At 49.9% G+C, this 19,744-nt stretch overlaps 2 protein-coding genes across 2 annotated transcripts in view; one reads left to right on the top strand and one right to left on the bottom strand.

Annotated features, from left to right (window-relative positions):
* The window catches only part of BAZ1B (bromodomain adjacent to zinc finger domain 1B), a 44,325-nt gene extending 37,916 nt beyond the window's left edge, over window positions 1-6,409 (bottom strand). The window contains exon 1 of the mRNA XM_069033626.1: window positions 6,183-6,409. Coding sequence (XP_068889727.1) covers window positions 6,183-6,295 — 113 coding nt within the window. The 5' untranslated portion in view covers window positions 6,296-6,409. The remainder of the gene's footprint in view (window positions 1-6,182) is intronic.
* LOC138120768 (fibrinogen-like protein 1-like protein) lies at window positions 6,294-16,077 on the top strand. The gene is given in 5 exon segments (XM_069033742.1): window positions 6,294-6,505; window positions 6,815-6,934; window positions 14,420-14,532; window positions 14,957-15,228; window positions 15,230-16,077. Coding segments are annotated over 5 exon segments (1,077 nt in total). The 3' UTR covers window positions 15,590-16,077.
* Window positions 16,078-19,744: the final 3,667 nt, after the last annotated feature.

Raw genomic sequence — 19,744 nt, 5'->3', positions numbered from 1 at the left:
GAAAACAGCACAATCAATGTTACAGGCACACGCAGGACATACAGCAGGGATTGCTACTAAATCCCTGACAATAACTGTTGGGGCACTGCTGCTACCAATGCCTTATGGTGGTGTTACAAAATCCAGATGCAAATTACCAGGCTACCCATTACCCCCGATCTTTTGAAGAAAAAACCTAAACCATTTGAAACTGGAACTCCTGGAACGGCCATTTTTCCCTTTGGTTTCCGACAAGACCAGCCTTCTGCATTCCGACATGAGGATCTCCCTCACCAACTCCATCACCTGTTTCATAGAATCACAGAATCCCAGAATCCCAGGATGGTTTGGGTCAGAAGGGACATTACAAGTCCATCTCGTTCCACACCCCCTGTCATGGGCAGGGACTAGACTAGGTTGCTCCAAGCCCTGTCCAACCCAGCCTTGAACACTTCCATAGCTTCTCTAGACAACCTGTACCAGGGGCTCACCCTCTTCACAGCAAAGAGCTTCTTCCTAATACCTAATCCAAATCTACTCTCTTTTAATTTGAATCCATTCCCACTTGTTCTGTCACTTCATGCTCTTGTAAAAAGTCCCTGTCTTTCTTGTTGGCTCCCTTCAGGTGCTGACACTCCTGTGCCACAACCTGCCTCAAGGTTATGTTATTCCAGGTGGAATTACATGATTAAAGGGTGCCTGGGCAAGTCACAGGGGTTAGCCACTCTGCTGTGAGCATCTTTGGCTGTTCTCCCTGCTCCACCTGAGTGGTGGTTAACGGTCAAGGTAAACAGAGAGCAGCTACTTCACACTCTCTATGGACAGAAGATGCACAGGCACAATTATCAGTGTGGTGTAAATCCACACCAACTGCCCTGTGATCAAGCTGCCATATGCCTTCCAATGGGAAGTTAAGAGGAGAAATTCTAAGAGAAGCAAGAAAAGCACCTTTTGCTCCTCCTGCATATGCTCTACAGTGGCAAAGCCAGCATGAAGCATAAGGCACACTGGGTACAGCCACAGCTCAGCCCACTGCCACACCAGCAGCGATTCTCAGAGTCTTGTGGGCACAGCAGATTGCTCTACACTCTTGCACAGGCAGACCCACAAGCCACAGCAAAGCGCTCAGCGTGTCTCACACGTGTTTTGTCTTTCAAGAACGTTTTAGTGCTACCAGCCTGGTTTTTTCCTTTTTTTAAGATTCCTATTAGGAATTACAACTCCAGCAAAGCAAATTTCCTTAGATGCTTCCTCACAGCCCCAAGGTAAAGCACGAGGTACAGCAGCTGCATTATGGATGTTGATGTACAAGTAACTTGCAGCCACAGCAAGTAGCACTATGCAAGGATATTAACCAGGAACAGAGCCAACTCCAGAAGAGTCTGCCACAGTACTCCCCTTTCCTGAAGCACATTGCAAAATCCAGCAGAAATCCCATGGTGTCCCAGCTCATCCTACTTGTGGAGTCTCCTGCTCCTCAGCAGAACAGACCTGACAAGTCATCACCCCACTATGATTCGAGCTCTCTGGTCCATTCCTACCCTCCTTGGGGTTTAAAAGATGCTAAATTTTCCAAATAAACAAGAGATGCTGTGGGGCAGGGGGCAGGAAGTGTAATCACGGTGGTGAAGCAGAGCCAAGGAAAAACCACAGCTCACAGGGAGCTCATCTGCAAAGCCACACTGAGCAGCCCAGGAGTGTCACTCTGATGCCTATTGTAGTGATGCTGAGCTAGGAGAGAAAAAAACCATAAAAAATAAAATCAAACAAGAAACTAGGAATCCTCTTTGAATTTACAGCAACTTGGGACTGGCACAGATTGCCCAGAGTAGCTGCGGCTGCCCCATCCCTGGGGCCAGGTTGGACAGGTCTTGGAGCAACCTGGTCGAGTGAAAGGTGTCCCTGCCCATGGCAGGGAGTGGAACGAGATGAGCTTTAAGGTCCCTTCCAACCCAAACCATTCTGAGATTCTATAATTCAATTAATCACTTTAATAATGACTAAGTTGCAACCATAATACTATTTATTCCTGTGCCTCTCCCACAAAGAGCAGCATTAAAACCAAATCCAATCCTCACAGCAGACAGGAGCTTAAATGCAGGAGCAGCAGTCATCTCCAGCTTCATCCAACAATCCCTCTGCATTTCCCCCTCGGTTTCCTTCCATGCATCTGTGGACACCACCTAGGCATGCAGGACTTACAGTAGCCACAATATGAGTACTAAAGGAAAGACACACTTCTTAAGGGTTCAAAGCATGGCCTTAGAAAAAACCTTCAGTGGTCTAACTACAATCAAACATTTAATATACAGTTGGAAAATAAAATTAAGGTCTGCTTCCCCCCGACATTTATCAACTTCCTCCTATCTAGACCTGTGAAGAGATTCCTTTCCTTCCAGCAAGGAGAGCAAATAAATGCTGATCTCCAGTTGAAACATAATTGAATGACACATTTTTCTCCCCTAACATCATTTCCCATATCAGTAGATATGGGAGATCCAAGAGACTCTTCCCTATGAATGTTCCCCTCCTTCTACACATCTATGAGAACAGGCTTAACCTTTAACCTCACCATATCAGGACTCACATTTCCCAGACCAGCCTGGAATTTAGAAGCAACAGATAATGGCAATTCCCTGTTCAGCTCAGATCTGTCTCTTCCATGCAATTTAATTTTACCTCCAGCTGGTCAGCTCATCTAACACTGACCCTGGACACACTCCTTACCCAGGGCTCCAGACTCATCCCACAGCACTGACCATGCCTTTGTGCTCTGCCAGAACCTCCAGGTCAGGTCCTGCTTTGAATTCCTGGGGCCAGCACAAAGCCAAAATGCAGGAGGATGTTTTTGCAAAGTTTACTATAGCTCAAACTTTCCACTACATATACGCTGTTTGTCTTCTCCACTCAGACTGGAAACAAACCCAAGAAATTTCCGATTGTTAAGCAGGTCTGATCCAGGACTGCAAGTCATCACGCCCCTGGTATGCTATAACCAACCCATCCCTCTACACAGCTGGAGCTGCCACTGCCAAAAATTCCCAACACAGGAATAAATAAAAAAACCCTGGACACCAGCTACTTGTGAACATTCCCCAAAAACCTATGAATAACGTGTATTTTAAATGAAACTGCTGACTACCCACTGCACAGCTGTTAATACATCACATCTGTTTGCATCCCACTGCAGATCACTTAATGCTGAAAGGCAGCAAAATTAAAGTACAAACAAAATTACAGTAGAAACAAGGGACTCTTTTAAAGAAAGATGTTTAAAAGTAACCAAGTTACCCACTGCACAAAAGAGCTGCTGAGGAGATAAAAAGTTTACTTCTTCCTCAGTTAGTAATTTCTGGGAGAGCATTAATATCAACTCAAAAAAAGTTTTACTCGTATCTGAATTGTCTGCACTCGTATTAGCGAGGAAGGTAAACTTGCCAGAAAGGTGGGTACATTTATAAGGTACTACTCCCTGGATGTGCAGCAAAGTTCTTCTGCAATTGGAGAGCGTGACAGAACAGTGCCTTGGTGCTGCCACCTTCCAGGCAGAGTTTGTCTGGCCAATAACACATGTGAGGATGTGAGCAGCAGCCTTTAACCTGCCAAACCCGGCCCAACCCCTCTTCTTCCCTCCACTGACACCATACAGAAGTATTAGCTAAAGAGAGACAGCAGGCTTTTATCTGGGGAGGAGACAATACAGCTTCCCAAAACTATGCACTGGAAGCTAAGGGAAAACTTTGGGTGGAACAGCCCAGGCTGGCTGAGCTCTCTGAACTCAGCATCTCTCCTGATCTGGCAGCAGTTTTCCAAACCATGCTGCAGCAGACCCACATGCCCACAGCTGAGCATGGGCTGTACCTGTTCACTAGGGTACACACTGGGTATTTGGGAGACTGCAGCACCAGCTGCACTAGTGACAGGACCGTACACGTGCAAAGCACTTTCCTGACACCTGAGGTAGCTCGGAGCAGATCCCGCTGAGCTCCTGCGAGGATGAGTCTATCTCTGGCTGCCCAGCGATCCGCCATCCCCACACCCACATGATTAGCAGGGCCCTAGGCTTTGCCAGGATGCAAAGTGCTCTACACAGCAGGGCTTCCCTGAGAAGGTTTTTGCAGGATTTGGCAGTCAAAGGAAGCCACATAAAGCTACGAAGGAAAAAGAGACTCAAATAAACACCTGAGCTCTGCTGACCAGCTTATTCCGCTCCTACTGCTGCCAGACACTTCCATAACACACACCCAAGGGGCAGATGTCTCTCCTCATGCACACCACCATAGTCTCCATTTTTTGTGCGACCCAATCTGCAGGAACTGCAAATTGTAATGACAAAAAAAAGCTTTAAGAACTTTTGATGTCTTTCAAATGCCTCACTTGTAGTTGTGCAGTTATAAGAACCTGCACAGTCTTTAGGGGAAGAGCTGATCAATAATTTCACAAGATAGAAAAAAATTCAGGAGAATATATACTGCCAGGTCTTGGCATAAGTAACACTGGGTGAAGACTCAGGTACCTCCTGGCACACACTCAGTAGGCCCTTCCCATATTCCAGAGGCACTCCTCCCCAACACTATGTAGGATAAATAGAAGTGACCAAAAAAACCCTCCAAGTGTTCCTTGGGTAACATCTCCTTCCAGCTTACTGGCTCATTTGCAATTTTCTGTTCCACTTTTGGCCTAGCATATATTATACACAGTCAACAAGGCAAGACAGAAACCCAGCATTGCTTGGTTTCTCTTTTTAGCTTCATGACGTCTGTCTGCCAAGATGAACTTTCTAGAACATGCCAGGCTGCCTCCCACAGCACCCCATGAAGTACTTCCTCCAAGAGAAGAGCATCTCTCCAGAACCTCAGTGCTTGCCTTTGTTTCTTCTTTCCTTCTGATCATACAGCTAACACCCCCCCCTCAGGATGAGAAACTATCCTTTTTTCCCCTTAATTTTAATACCACCCAAGTGTTTGCAGAAACATGTCCTCCACTTACTCACAAGATCCACAGGAGCCACCCAAAAAAACGGTGCTCTCAGAACTCCCCTGTGCTGTTCCAACAAGGCAGATGACCCTTAAAGACACATCTTCTTTTGCAAAAGTAGTATTTAGGCTTAAACTCTTGTCTTTTTGATCGCTGATCAGTCCTCACAGGGAAAGAGAAAGAACTGCCTGGTCAGGTGGATGACTGAGCTACTTTCAGTTTGCATACACCAAAAAGAGCAGGTTGGCATCACAGACTGAATGCTTTAATTTGAAACGCAGTGAAAAAGCAAGTCTCCAACACTCCACCTAACCTTGTTTTACTGGGCTGACTGCATTAACAATGCCTATCTGCACTCGAGAGATGCATTTCCTCTTCAAAAGCCACTTAATCCTTCCTCGGGGCTTTCTCTGCCTGTTCTGCTCACTGCAGAAACAAGGCACTCTTCAACACAGGGACTGTGGAAGTTCTGGAGCCCCTTTGTCTTCCACACTGCCAACACCTCCTTCCTATATCCATACTTTCCCTCTCAGTTACAGCCCTTCCTTAGTTCTCAGCTCAGATCCTGATCTTTGTAACAGAAAACACCAACCCAGCCTCTGAAGCAGCAAGTCTGCAGGTTATAGCGCCGAGGTCCTGTCCCTTCAGCCCTGCTGGGGACCCGGACAGTGGCTCTGCTGCCGCGCAGCTCCGTGACAGTCACCTGCCTGGCCCACGGCCACTTCCTGCGATCAAGGGCTGTCACACGCAGAAATAAAAAAAAAGAAAGAAAAGTGGTTTTCATGCAAAAGCAGCCTAGGAAGAGATATGCTCAGAATGAAAGCCTAGGATGTACACAGGGAGAGCTCCTGCCACTGTTTAATTGTCTAGAAATTAAGGACTACGGAAGCCTCCGGTGCCAGTGTCCCCTGACCCACGGGACCCCAACGTCCGCACCCGCTCCAGGAGTGCGTGAATCGCTCTCACAGCCCGCTCTGACGGTCCCCGGTCCCCGTTAACTCCGCTCCCCGTCCGCTCCAGCCCGCGGAGCTGCTGTCCCGCTTCCCCCGCCCGCCTGGAGCCTGCTCCGGAGATCCTCCGGGAACAACGACCCCGCCGAGCCCGGAGTAGCGCCCGCGGCGCTCCCCTTACGGTCCCACTCCCCGCCCGGCCCCACCACCGCTTTGTTCGGCGCCACCGGCCCAGGACCCGCCCCGGCCCCCCCGCGCCCCCGGTGCAGCGGATACTCGCGGGTGCGGAAGGCCTCCTGCGTGTGGGGGATGACGAACCGCTCGCCCGGCTCCCCCGGCGGCAGTGGCTTAGCCAGGGGGAACGGCTTGCGGCCGAGTAGCGGCGCCATGGTAAGACCCGGCGGGGCCCGGGCGGGACGGTTGAAAAATGGCGGGAGATTCCGCTCCCCCTCACGGCGGGCGGCGGGACCGGCCCCGCGCGCGCGCCCCGGCCCTGCCGCCCCGCCCCGCAGCGCCCACCCTCCGCGCGGCGGCGCCGACAGTCTATTGGCTGGGCGCCCGCTCCGCCGGCTGCGGATTGGCCGCACGGCCGGTCAATCGTACCGCCTAGCCCCGCCCCGCCGGCGCGGTGGGGTGAGAGGTCGCGTTATGTAAGTGGCGGCGCAGCGCGCGGCTCCATTTTGTGGCCCCCCGTTATCCGCCCTCCCCCCCTGCCGCGCGGCGGCCAATCAAACCGCACTCCGGCCCCCCTAGCCCCGCGGCCACCAATCAGAGTGCGTCCCGGCCACCGCCCCGCCTCGCGCCCATCCGGGTACCGCGGCGGGGCCGCCCGCCGGGCTTTGTCCTCCGCGTCTGGCGCGGGGCATTGTGGGGGTTTGTGTGATGGTTGCCGCCTCCCTCTCCGGAAGCCCCGGACCGGGCCCGCCGGCGCGGCCTTTCACCGTCTCCTCGGTGCCCCTTTGGCGCCGGGTCTCTCCGCTGTGCGGGGAAGTGGAGCGGCGGCTCTGGCGGGCCGGCCTCCGGGGCGGGTGAGGAGGAGGAGGAGGCGGGAACCGCGGCCTGGGGACTGTAGGGTAGTGGGGAGGGAGGCCCAGCCACGCCGTGGGTGCTTCTTCTGGGATTGGAGGGAAGACAAAAATTCGAGAGTTGTGGAGTGGGTTTTGTGAGTTTATGGTTTTATTTTTTCTTTATAAGAAATGTTGTCTGGGGAGTTTTATGTGGCATGAACGTTTACCGGGGATTGGAGGGGCAGCAGCTCGAGCACTGCCTGCCTAAAGCAGTCAGAGCAGAAGTTGTGACCTCATGCTTCTTTCCCAGGGATTGTGAAAGCGGGTTTGTGTTTAATGTGCAAATGTGTTCCAGGGATCCTGAGTTTCTGCTGTTCATGGCCCTGAGGACTAGGTCTGCTTTTTACAGCCCTGTTGTGGCTGTTTCGGGATGAGAAGCAGCAGCCCTGGCAAACTGCTAGAATCATAGAATCCCAGAATAGTTTGGGTTGGAAGGGAGGTTAAAGATACCTTGTTCCAACCCCTGCCATGGGCAGGGATGCCTTCCACTAGACCAAGTTGCACCAAGTCCCATTCAGCCTTGCCTTGGGTACTTCCAGGGATGGGGCAGCCACAGCTTTTCTGGGCAACCTGTGCCAAGGCCTCACCATTCTCACAAGGAAGAATTTTTTCCCAATACCTGGTCTAACTGTGCCCTGTGTCAGGCAGATGGATGCTCAGATTCCCCCCTGCGTTGGGAGGGCTGTTTATGCTGGGTCATTTGACCCAAGGGGATGTATGAACTGGGACCAGTTATGCTTTGGAGCAACAAAATTAATGGTGTCATTCGTTTCCCTAGCATATAGGAGAGTAACTGGATCTCACACAATATTCTCCAGATTGTAGATGTAATCATCAGATTATTATTGTGTGTTTACCAGATTGCTTTATGGGAATGAGGATCCCATCATTTCTGCTGGTGAAGTATTAAAAGCATTTAACTTTCCTGGGTGCAGACTCATTTGAGGTGTTCTGTCATCTTGAGAAGAAGTTTGTGCTGTGAGTATCCCTGGAACACACCAGTTGCATAACGGAGCACAGAGCACAGTGTCTGCTGGAATCAAAAATCCACTGTATTTTCCATAGCACTGTAAACAGGCAGGAAAGAATGGTAATGCTGTAACATAAGTGTCCATTCATACTATTGGTGGTGGTGGTAGTAGTAGTAGTATTTTGCTGCAATGGAACATGTTCCCAGTGAAGTTATGCCCCATCCCTGGAAGTATCCAAGGCTAGGCTGGACAGGGCTTGGAGCAACCTGGTGTAGTGGCAAGGGGATGGAACAAGATGATCTTTAAAGTCCCTTCCAACCCATCTCATACCATGATTCTGCGATTCTGTTTAGTACCCAGATAACAGATGGAACAGATATTTAGTGCCATAAATCCATCAGTGAGTGTAAGAATGGTTGTTGAGGATTCCCATTACCCCTGTAAGGTGCTGTAGGAGTTGCTTGAAAGCACAGTTAGCTCACAGCCAGTGAAACAGGTTCTTGTGGTACTTCACATAGATCTTGGCTTCATTCCATGTTATTTTGTTAGAGTATCTGAGCTGAAATTCTACGTGGTGTATGTCTGCCTCTCTGGGCTGCAGGGCAAAGGGGGGAGGAGAAGGAAAACTGGAGTAATGAACTGAGGGAGAATTTGGGGAGCAGTATAATTTGGGAAGAGCATGCTCAGCTGAAAGGCAGTGTTGAGTGAATATGGCCCCTCTGCAGCTCCAACACTGTGGGGACACATCAGGGGTCTGACCCTGGGGAATGGCAGGCACAGGGCTAGTCCTGGGGCAGGAAACAGCCTTGGGGGAGCCCGAGGCAGGGCAGGGACTTGAGGGAGGCAGGACCAAAGGGAGGGATGGAAGGGTGAGCTGCCTGTCCCTGCACATCCACCGTGGAGCCATGTGCCTATTCCTCCATGGCAAACCATTGGGATCTGAGGTATGGCAGCCTTCTAGTGTCGGTGCAGGACTGGTGAAGGCCTGGTGTCCCCCAGTCATTTTTCAGGCTGGGAAATTGCGTGTAATTCCTGGCACAGGTTAAACATACACTGACCAGAGAGCTTTTCATTGACCTTGCAGCTGCTGAGGCACCCAAAAGTTGGGTTTCTCTTCATGGGCAGTACCTGCCTGTCACAGCAGCTTCTCAGTCTCAAGACCTCTGAGTTACTCCAGGATGATTTTCCAAGGCTGTTGCATACTGTCTCCCAGTGCCCAGGAGATGGCAGTCCTGCATTTGGACAGTGTGTGCAGCTGTTCTCCAGATGCACCAGAGGTTGGCTGAAGAGGAAAATCCCATCATGGGCTGCTTGTTTGGCCCTGCTAGGGAGGGAAATGGCCACGTTTGCAGGGTCTGGTGGTCTGTCCTGTTCTGGGAGATACTAAAGCTGGAGTGGTGAGCTGTGAGAACAGTATCTGCTCAGCAGGCAGGTGTTCCTGGGTGTGTATTGATGGTGCAAACTCCAGCAATGGGTTGGTGTCACTGACAAGGAGTTATCACCACAGAGGACCTGGAGATGCAAGGTCCATGCAGCTTCAGCTCCTCCAGCTGTGAAGGCTTTAATCACAGCCAGGTGAAAACGTCTTTGTGAGGATGGAGCCCACTGTCATGAAACCTTACCACTGGCTGCCTCTTCCCAGCCATGGCTGGTGCCTTTAGCATTCCAGCAGGGAGTGCATGATGGAAATCACCGTTGGACCCCCTGCTTCTCACTTACAGCCATCAACTGCTCTTTTCCTTCCCCTCCCATCCTCCCTTGCCTTCACCAGCCTCCCCAAGTCATCATTGTCCTGCCTGGGGCTCCTGGCCTCTTCCCAGCCCAGCTCAGGGGCTGTGCCCTCTCTCTGTCTCCCATCCCACACTCATTTGCCTTTGGTCTTTTGGAGGTAATGTTCTCAGTGGGCGCATTTTTCTGCTTGAAGAAGGAACAGTGGAGCTGAGGAAGGGGCACAGCTCCTGGAAGGGTGCTTGGAGCTATCTGCAATACTCAGCCCTTCACAGAGGTCACTGGAGATAATCAGCAAGAACTTGGGATCTAAATCTGGGTTACTGCAAACTTGGCTTTGCCATTACAGAGCAGGAGACACTTAGAATGGCTTTCACTCTTGGGATGATTGGGAAACGATCTGTTTGCTAAGCAAAATGTCCAAGCCATCAAAGAAATCCATTGTTAAACCCATCTCGGCTGTCTCTCCACAAGGCATAAACAAACACATCAGTCAACGTCACCTTGAGCACAAGCTGATGTGCCTCACCTCCCAGGTGTCTGGGGCTGCAGCTTCAAAGTTCTTCCCTTTACTGTTCTACTCAGAAGATGATCATCAGTGTTGGTGTTAGGAAAGTGGTGCTGCAGAGAGCACCTGCAGAGAGGCTTCAGGTCTTAGATATACTTTAACAGAGCTTCTAAATCTGGAGATAGCTGGGCCCAAAGAGAGCCTACCAGAAAGACCATCTTAAATAAGAACATCCCTGGGGTGGGGAATCTTCTAGGGAAAGGTCTGACCTTAAAAGCAGGAAAGCAAACTTCTCGGAATTATTTTTAGTGTAGAAGCAGAGTTTCACAGTGAAAAGTGCTGTCACAATGCTCTGTTCAGCATTCCAAAAACTGATGGTTGTAGTCATGCTGTAAAGCTATAAACTCCTTTGGGGAATGAACCTCTTTTCTCTTTAAAACCACATAAGCAATTCTAAAAATGCCCCTCTTGAAATTCTGTTCCTTAGTATATGCTTTGTGATCTTTAACTTTGCAAATACTTATGGTTGTATAAGGCTGAACTGAAGTTGTCAGTTATTTCTTGGTCTACTTAAGGATGGAAAACTTTGTTGTTCTTCAAATGTTTGCAACCTTAAGAACTTCTTTCCAAGTACTTCTTTGTGGATAAAGAAGACCTGTGCCTTTACATCACAGCTGCCAGATGCCAGCTGGGTATGAACAAAGAGATAAACCCATGCACACACCCAAGACCTTCCTCAGACTGGATGCTGTAGAAAAACCCTTTCAGCATGAAATATTTGCATTAGTTGGAGATTTAATTTGTTGTCTTTTGATGCTTTTGCAAACTTGCAGACGAAAAGGTGGCCTGCTCTCCTGGCTAGACAGTCCTTCCTTTGATGCCTGGCTCTGGCTGAAGGCTGGTTAAGAAGAACTGGCACTTAAAAGAGCTGTTCTAAAGTTGAAAGGTGTACATAGAGGAAAAAGAGAAGCATTTGGACTCAATTGAAATAACCTTTCACTTCTGTTAAACCCTGGTGGAACTAAGGGGATTTATCTGAGCAAATGAATTGAATACAGGTAGGGGATGAAGCTGCGTCCCTGGGGATGTTCTCAGATTTTCCCTCTTCAGAGACAAGCAGATTTGCAAGTCTGGTACATGCGTGTTTAGAGAGCAAGACTGAGGAGTTGGTGACCCAGAGGAGTGAGGAGATGGTGAGTGGTGGGAGAGGTAACACATGGGTCTGTTCAGGCTGGCCATGCTGCTGGTCTGGCTTCTGCCCCAGCTTGCCTGGCTTGAGGGCACCTGAGGAAATGCTGCATTGATGATTTTCTCAGCAGCTTCCGAACACACTTGGAGGTGTTTGACCTGGTGGTTTGCAAAGCCCTTCTCTGGGTCATTGACCCTCTCTGTACTTACACAGGAGGGAGTCAGTGTGCCCAATCTCGGCACAGCGTCCTGCTGATCTGTCAGCTGTTCTTGGGATCTGTGCTTGAAAACTGTTTCCTCATGTGTTCCTACACCTTAAAGCAATTTCTCAGTTTCCCCATCCTTCCCATGGCAATCCAGACTTCCCAGTTACCCCATACTGCTCCTCTGGGCTAGTGAACCAGCAGAAGCCAACTCTGCCCCACGTGCTCCAAGGTCAGTTTGATCATAAATGTGACTTTGGCCATGTGGGTCATAATATGCCTCTCCCCTCACCCCAGGTAGCTGCCAGGATCCAAAACCAGGGATTGCCCTCATCCCAATGCCTGCCGGACCACACAGTGCTAGACTTCGTGCCAGCTGTCTGGGCATTGTGCTGGCAAGGGCCTCCATAAATAACACAGGACTTGGGAGCAGGACACAGCTGTGGGTGGGTGGCTGAGGCTGCCACCCTACTATCCCCACTGATGCTCCCCAGAGGGGAGCTCCTGCAGGGCTTTGCATTTGGAGCTGCAAGCAGCCTATTGCCTTGTGTCTTTCAGAGAAAAAGGAGAGCTGATTAATGCTGGAGGATCTGGAAGAGCCACAGAGAGGGGACTTCTGGGAGGATTTAGTTAGCAGTGGCCCAGATACATCAAACCATCTTCTGCATAAAACCATATCCCATTACCGCTCCTCTGTGCAGGACAGTTTATGGTACTTACCCTGTTAGAAGCCTGATGCTGCTTTGATATATTCCAAGGAGACTATGATAAAATTTCTGTCACTATTTTCCCTAACTGATTTCAGTCAATCACTCCAGTGGAACTGACGGCCTGCCTGGTGCTGAGGTGGCGTGTCCCTGCCAGGCAGGCCCTGGTGGGGTGGGCAGAGCAGCACCTGAGGAGCTCTCAGGGGTGGGAAAACAACAGGCTTCCAGGGAATGTGCCCAAACATCCCCAGCATCACTGACCCTCTCCCAGTGAGGTAGTGAGCACTGTCCAGCTCCTGGCTCATAGCACACACAACAGGTGCAGATTCCATGGGACATCTGCAGATGCTCTTTGCTGCGGGTGATGACATCCCCAGGTGTCTCAAGAGTCAGCTCTCCTGCTCCAGCCTGAAGTTAATCCAGATGCCAGATGGAATCTTGTTTCTTTCCAACATCAGTGAGCATTTGAACTGGACCAAAAGGCTCTAGCTTTACTCCATACCTTTGAGCCTGAAGCATGTTTTTGGGCTGGTGGTGTTGCTCGGGCAGTACATGGCCATCCCAGATGCAAATATACATCCTTATATATTCTCGGTCACAGTTTCACTATCAGAGACAGTAATGCCATCCCTGTTAGCACATTTTGGTAGCTCCTGAGTCAAGGGTTTGGGACTGGCACTGCAGCACAGGCAGCTGCACCAAGAGTGTGCAACTGCCAAACCCTATTCAACAGCTCAACTCCAATCTTCCCAAACTCCTGGTAGGAAACACCTGCTTGCAGTTGCGTGTCTTCAAGGGGAAATCCTGCCTCAAGTCAGTCACAGCCATGGGGCATCTTCCCATCTGCTGGGAGCTCCTTTGTACCCATATGGGCAAAAAGTAGGGTGCTGTGGGCACTTCTGGGCCTGGAGGTGGCCTTTGCATCTGACCAGACCACCTTTCATTTGGTACCCAAGGATCCCTTTGGGAAAGGGTCCTCTCCCCTCTCTTTGCTGTCCCCTACATGGTAAGAAATTGCTCTGGCCTAAAACCAGCATTTTATTTTAGGCTGGGGAATGAGCAGGGAAGCGCCTTCACGTGCGCTGTGTTTCTGTGACTGGGGAACTGGGAGAAGCCGGAGATGCCCATCCAAGGGCCCAATCCCACAGCTCTCCCTGCAGCACTCCGTGCTGGCCAAGGGGAGACAGTGTCAAGCTGCGATTCCATCAGTTTTCCCTTTTTGGGGAAGCTTGGTGACCCCATCCTCCTGGCATGGGGTCTGGGTTGCTGCTGAAGAATTGCTTCAGGTTCCCCAGGCACCAGAGCCTCTCCTAGGCCACCCATCACTTCTTGCCACTGGGGGGCCATGGGGCTAGACCACGACACTGCTGAATTCCTCCTGAGAAAAGTTTAGAGAGGACCTGCAGGCTTTTCCCTGTGGTGTGGGAAACTGGAAAGGGCAGTAATTGCTGTCATTGGGGCTATCTGAGACCTGCCAAGCCTGTAGTCACAGATAAATTACTAGGACAGGGTAGGAAGAAAAGTCACTTTGCTGCCTGACACCTGGGAAGGTATTTCATGAGACGAGTAGCCTTGACCTCAAAATATTTCCAAGCTATGGGCAGAGGGAAGAAGATGCTGTTGTCGAGTGTTGCAGCACCACAAACCGAGTGCTGTTTTGCTGAACTGATGAGTCCTGGCATCCGCATTGCCATGGGGCTTCACTCGCTGTGAGTGCGTATGAAAAACTCACTGGCTTTAAAGTAAAAGGGTGTTAGAAGTACCTATTTGGAAGATGTCTCCAGGATGATGGGAAGACATCTGTGGTCATCTTTTTCCATCCTTGGGTTTGGAATAACAAGGATTCATTTGGAGAAGTGGATTTTACCACTAATACTGGCAAACTCAAATGTCCTTGTGTCCCTGCAGTGACCTTGTTTTTTCTCTGCCAAGGGGTGACATCACAAACCTGGCCAGGTGCAGGTGGAGAACAATGATGTGCAGATGTTGACAACACCAGGAAGGTAAGTACCGAAGCTCATCACAATGCTTACATGGATATAAGGGATAAAAAAGGATGGAGAACTTGGCTAACATTTTTCATTTAACTCCTGTTAAATCCCTCCTTGAGCCACTTTGTCACACTCAATCTGGTGCTGACTCTGCCTTTCTAAAGTCGTGTTCAGACCTGCCTCTGCTCAAGCCTGTTTATGGTGTCTGTGTCCACACACTGACAGCTCCCTGAGGCCTTTTTCTCCGAGGACTTGCAGGATTGGTGAATGGCTCCAACCAGTACTTAAGACAGATAGAGGTATGGTACAGCAGCATGTGGGCAGTGGTGTGTGATGACTCCTGGGACATGACAGATGCTTCTGTGGTGTGTAGGCAGCTTGGCTGGGGGAACGCAGTATCAGCCCTGGGCAGCGTTCAGTTTGGGAGAGGATCTGGGACTCTCTGGCTGGACGACATTAACTGCAATGGGCTGGAGAGGGTCCTCAGTGAGTGCTCATTGCAGGCATGGGGAGAGTGCAACTGTGGGCATGATGAGGTCGCAGGCGTTTTATGCTCAGGTGAGGATGGGGTTTGCCTGATCTGTGCTCTTTGGGCAGGCAGGGCTTGGTGATGTCTTGGTCTTGCAGAGTCAGCCACAGGTCTGTCTGTGCCTTGGGCTTGTTCAATCCTCCTCTGTCCTGCCCCAGGCTGGCCCAGGGACTGCAGCAAGCTCCCTGCTGGCAGCCCCAGTGGCGTCTACATCATCCAACCCACAGGACTGCCTCCCATCATGGTGTACTCTGAGATGAATGGGGCAGACAGGGGCTGGACTGTTATCCAGAGGAATCATCAGAGCTCAGCAATCCCCTGGAATGAGTCTTGGAGCACCTACAAGCATGGCTTTGGGAAGGGGGAACACCAAGTTTGGCTGGGCACCAAGTACATCCACCAGATCACCAGGCAGAAGGTCTACCATCTGGGTCAGGTTTACCATCTGGGATGCTTCAAATGGCATGAAGTTCGCAGACTACAACCTGTTCAGCCTGGATGATGAGTCCCAGGGCTACCAGCTGAGGCTGGGAGCGCACTCGGGGACAGCGGAGGATGCCATGGCCTCCAAGGGCACCACAACCATGCACGACAACATGAAGTTCTCTGCTAAAGATCGGGATCAGGACACTTCTAGCGGGAACTGTGCCACCAGCTCTGGGGGTGGGTGGTGGTACTCGGCGTGTTATTCTGTGCGTCTGAACTTCAAAGGGGGCATGACATGGGGCAGCCTGTGCCAGGGGAACTGCAGAGCCTCGGCCATCCTCATCAAACCCACCACCTACTACTAGTTGCATTTTCATTTATTTGCTGTCCAACCTGGGGCTAATTCTCGCTCTCCAAAGAATTCGAACAAAGCAAAACCAAACTGGATGTGCCACGGGGTCTTTGCAGAGGTTGGTCATATGTAGCTACTGAAGAAAATAAGTCATTTTCCAATTTTTCTTCCTCCTGTAGATTTCCCCTACTTCTCAGCTGTGCCTGTGTCCTCTAGTTCAGAGTCAGATCATTTAAATTACATTAATAATAGAAACAGTCTTTTGGAAACTCAGAAGTTTCAAGATCAGTTGTGGGCTTCACATAACATGTGAAATGGTCAACCCAGTAGACTTCTGTGGCTTTGTCAGTTAATTTACATCCTTAATTTCAGGAAAACTACCTAATTTTTGCTGAAGATCTTGCTAAGATACTAAAGTGCACAGTCAACCTCTCACTCTGAACCTCCTGCATGTAAGGCTTAATAGATGTTAAATAGTCAAATAAATTGGTATTCAAAGAACTATCTGAATTGTGAAAGTCTATTTCAGACCTTTGAAGTGCTCAAGAGGTTAATGCATTAGAGGATTTACACCACTGCAGCTCAGCTTTTCCCTGAGCCAGGGCTATGATTACTTCCCAGTCAGTGCTGGTAGAACAGTTGGGCTTGATCTTAGAGGGCTTTTCCAACCCTCATGATTCTATGATACATCTTCATCTTTGAAGGCAGAACCCTTCAGCAGATGCCACCCATTCCAGCTTCCAACCTCCACGGTATTTATGTACTAAAATTGCCTCCAGTGGCATGTGAGTCCTGGAGTGCCTTTGGCTCAGGGAGATGAGAGCTGTTTCCTCATCAATACAGAGGCATGAGCTAGCAAATAAAAATCATTGAAAACAAATCTTCTATTACTTTGTCATGCTTGTGTGCAATTTTTTACACCATGGTTTTACTGCATGTCTGCCTTGAAACATGGGATTTCCCTCCTGCCTCCTACTGCCTCCTGCCCCTCTGCAGTGAGTCATGAGGTGTGTGACAGGAGGAATAGGCATCTGTCAGCTCAGAACGGAGACTAAACCCAGTGTAGGGGACAATAACCTAAATAAAATGTTCTTGGCTCTCAAACTTGGGAACTTCTTGTTGCATTTAGAAAATGTTTGGGTTTTTTTCTTGGCTAACACTCTTGCCTTGAGATACACATGGACATGTATGATTAAAGGGACCCTCTGCTAATGCCTCCCCCCAAGGTTGGGCACCCACCATGCATCCAGGTAGCGTGAGAGGCAGCTCAGGGGCAGCACCACCCACCTGTGCTGGGCTCCCAGCACGGCATTTCCTTCCATGACAGGAAAGACAATTCCATTGGATATTCCATCCTCATGGTGAGTCTCCTTATGATGCAGAAAAGTCTCTTTTGCACCATGTCCCCTCGTTATCTTTAACCAGTGTGACTTTTGTTGAGTGGAAGAGATTGTCCCCATCTGCCCTTGTGAGACCCCACCTGCACAGCTGCCTCCAGCTCTGGGGTCCTGACCACAGGAAAGATGTGGAGCTGTTGAAGCAAATCCAGAGGCGGCCACTGAGATGCTCCAAGGGCTGGAGCCCCTCTGCTCTGGAGACAGGCTGGGAGAGCTGGAGGTGTCCAGCGTGGAGAAGAGAAGGCTCCGGGGAGACCTTAGAGCTCCTTCCAGTGCCTAAAGGGGCTCCAGAAGAGCTGGAGAGGGACTTTGGACAAGGGCCTAGGGTAACAGGACAAGGGGGAATGGCTTCCCGCTGCCAGAGGGCAGGGCTAGATGGGATATTGAGAAGAAATTATTCCCTGTGAGGGTGATGAGGCCCTGGCACAGGTTGCCCAGGGAAATGTTCCAGACCAGGCTGGACAGGGCTTGGAGCAACCTGGTCTAGTGGAAGGTGTCCCTGCCCATGGCAGTAGGGTTGGAATGACATATCTTTAAAGTCCCTTCCAACCCAAACCATTCTGTGATTTTTGAAGTGATACCTCACTTATCCTACAAGCTCCAAGGCTGCTGTGTGTCTTCAGGCCTCTCTTGCTCTCTCCAGGGAGGCTCAGCTTGTCCCACAGTAACAGAGATGGGGTGTGGTGAGCTAGCCCTCCCCAGCAGGCTCCACTTTCTTGGCAAAACCACTAAGCACACATCACCATCGTGAAACCCGCTTAAAATGCAACGTCAATGTGAAAAGAAGGGATTTGAGAAGTGTAATCTCACCATTACATTTCTGCTGGTCCCCAGAGGGTGCTCTTGCCCAGGGTTTGCCACTCAGCTTCCTATGGGAAGGAAGTTTGGCTGACAACGAGAGCCCAGAAATATTCTATAAGGAGTCTAGCTGCAGGCTGCAATTTTCTTCTCCATGTTCCTTTCTCTGTCCTGCTGCTGCATGGAGTGCTGAGATCCTGCCAGCACCAGCTGCTCAAACAGGGAATGAGAGCCAGGCCATCCAAGGAAAAAAAGCACCAAGAAACTCATTGCATAGATATAGAATCATGGACTCACAGAATGGTTTGGGATCTTAAAGCTCATCTGGTTCCACCCCTCTGCCATGGGCAGGAACACATTCCACTAGACCAGGTTGCTCCAAGCCCCATCCAACCTGGCCTTGAACATTTCCAGAGATGCGGCAGCCACAGCTTCTCTGGGCAAGCAGAAAATACACAGCAGAAAATTTCTTTCCAGGCAGAGAGAATACATGTTTCCCTAAACTAGGATTTTTCAACCTTTCTCAAAGGATTTAATAAGCACTTCAGAATTGTTTCCTAGGGAACATGGTGAGCTTGCACAAGGTATAATTTGCTCTTTTTTTCTTATCTTTTATTCATCTGCAGTGAAAGATGGAAAGTACAAAGACTTTCTCTGCCCATTCTTGCATGGGCCTGAGGAACAGATGCCTAGGTGGCTCTGACAAGCTGGGGATGCCTCTCACCCTGAGGGTCTGGAAGATCTCACTCTGTGCCCAACAACACCTGCCTGAGCAATGGGAGGCCAAGGGTGAATTTGTGCCTGTGTCCTGAGCTCCCATCAGTCAGCTTTGCTTTGGACACACAAAGAATTTTAATAGTTCCAGTCCTCCATCAGTTTATCCAATTCCTTATTAAGACTGATTAGACTTCTGGTTTCACAACATCCTGAGATGAATATGCCGTGCCAGCCCTTCCTTTGCCTGCTGCCTCCAGAAACACAGAATCACAGAACAGTTAGGGTTGAAAGGCACCTCTGGAGATCATCCACTCCAACCTCCAGCTCTGAAAAGTGCTGAATAACTACCTCTAACCATTCCCTGTTCCTACTGCATCCATGTCTACACTGCTAGTGCCTGTCACCTCATTCATCTCTTTCCTAACAGTCCTGATCCCTTTTCTTGCAGGGGTGCCATTCCCACTTCTGACCACCCATTTTCTTCATCTCCGTGACTCTTTTGGGGTACTTTATGATGTGTATCCCTTATCGCTGCTCTATGCCCAGACATGATTCCTGTGCTTTTCTGTGCCTTTAAAACTGGGTGTGAGAGATAAAAAAAAGCCAGACAAATTTTTCAAAGCAGTTTGTGCTCCAAGGACACAGAGACAGCTGCTGCTGCAGAGTGGAGGCAAGCACCTTCCTGCTTTTCCCGGCTCTTGGCTCCTTTTCTTGGAAGAGAGAGATGGAAAGTTAAGCTCCTTTGTTGTCCTGGGGCTTTGGTTTCTTCTTCTTCTCTTCTGGACTGTTCAGCAATACCAGAACACAGCGGGAGACCTTACAGCTCGGCCCGGAGGGGCCCAAGCCGACCCAGCTCCGAAGAGGAGAAAGCCACACCCCCAAAGGACTCTGGAAATTTACCAGGTTCTCTCCACAGCGAGAGGGTTTATTTTCCAGTATTATTCTTTTCCCGTTGTGCATTGTGTCTATTAAATAAATAGTTTTTTTCCTTTCACTCTCCTCCGAGGAAAAACTTTTTTCCCGAACCTGGTGGGGAAGGAATGGCTGAAACCTGCCTTCCATCAGAGGATGTTCATTTTGGATGTTCTTCCGACTTGGTCTCAAACCAGGACGGTGACCTTTTCCAGTTTTTCTCCATCTTTTCTGAGCCAGGCACCAAAGCCACACACACTTGTGAGCTTGCTTTATACGGGGGCAAGCGATATTTTCCTTGCAATATCTGGAGCCTTTTTTACTTTTCAATTACTCCTGAGCCT

Source organism: Aphelocoma coerulescens, chromosome 19 (assembly GCF_041296385.1).
Source record: "Aphelocoma coerulescens isolate FSJ_1873_10779 chromosome 19, UR_Acoe_1.0, whole genome shotgun sequence".
Taxonomy (NCBI): Eukaryota; Metazoa; Chordata; class Aves; order Passeriformes; family Corvidae; genus Aphelocoma; species Aphelocoma coerulescens.
Note: the sequence above shows the minus strand (reverse complement) of the source record. Positions and strands in the feature narration are given on the sequence as shown.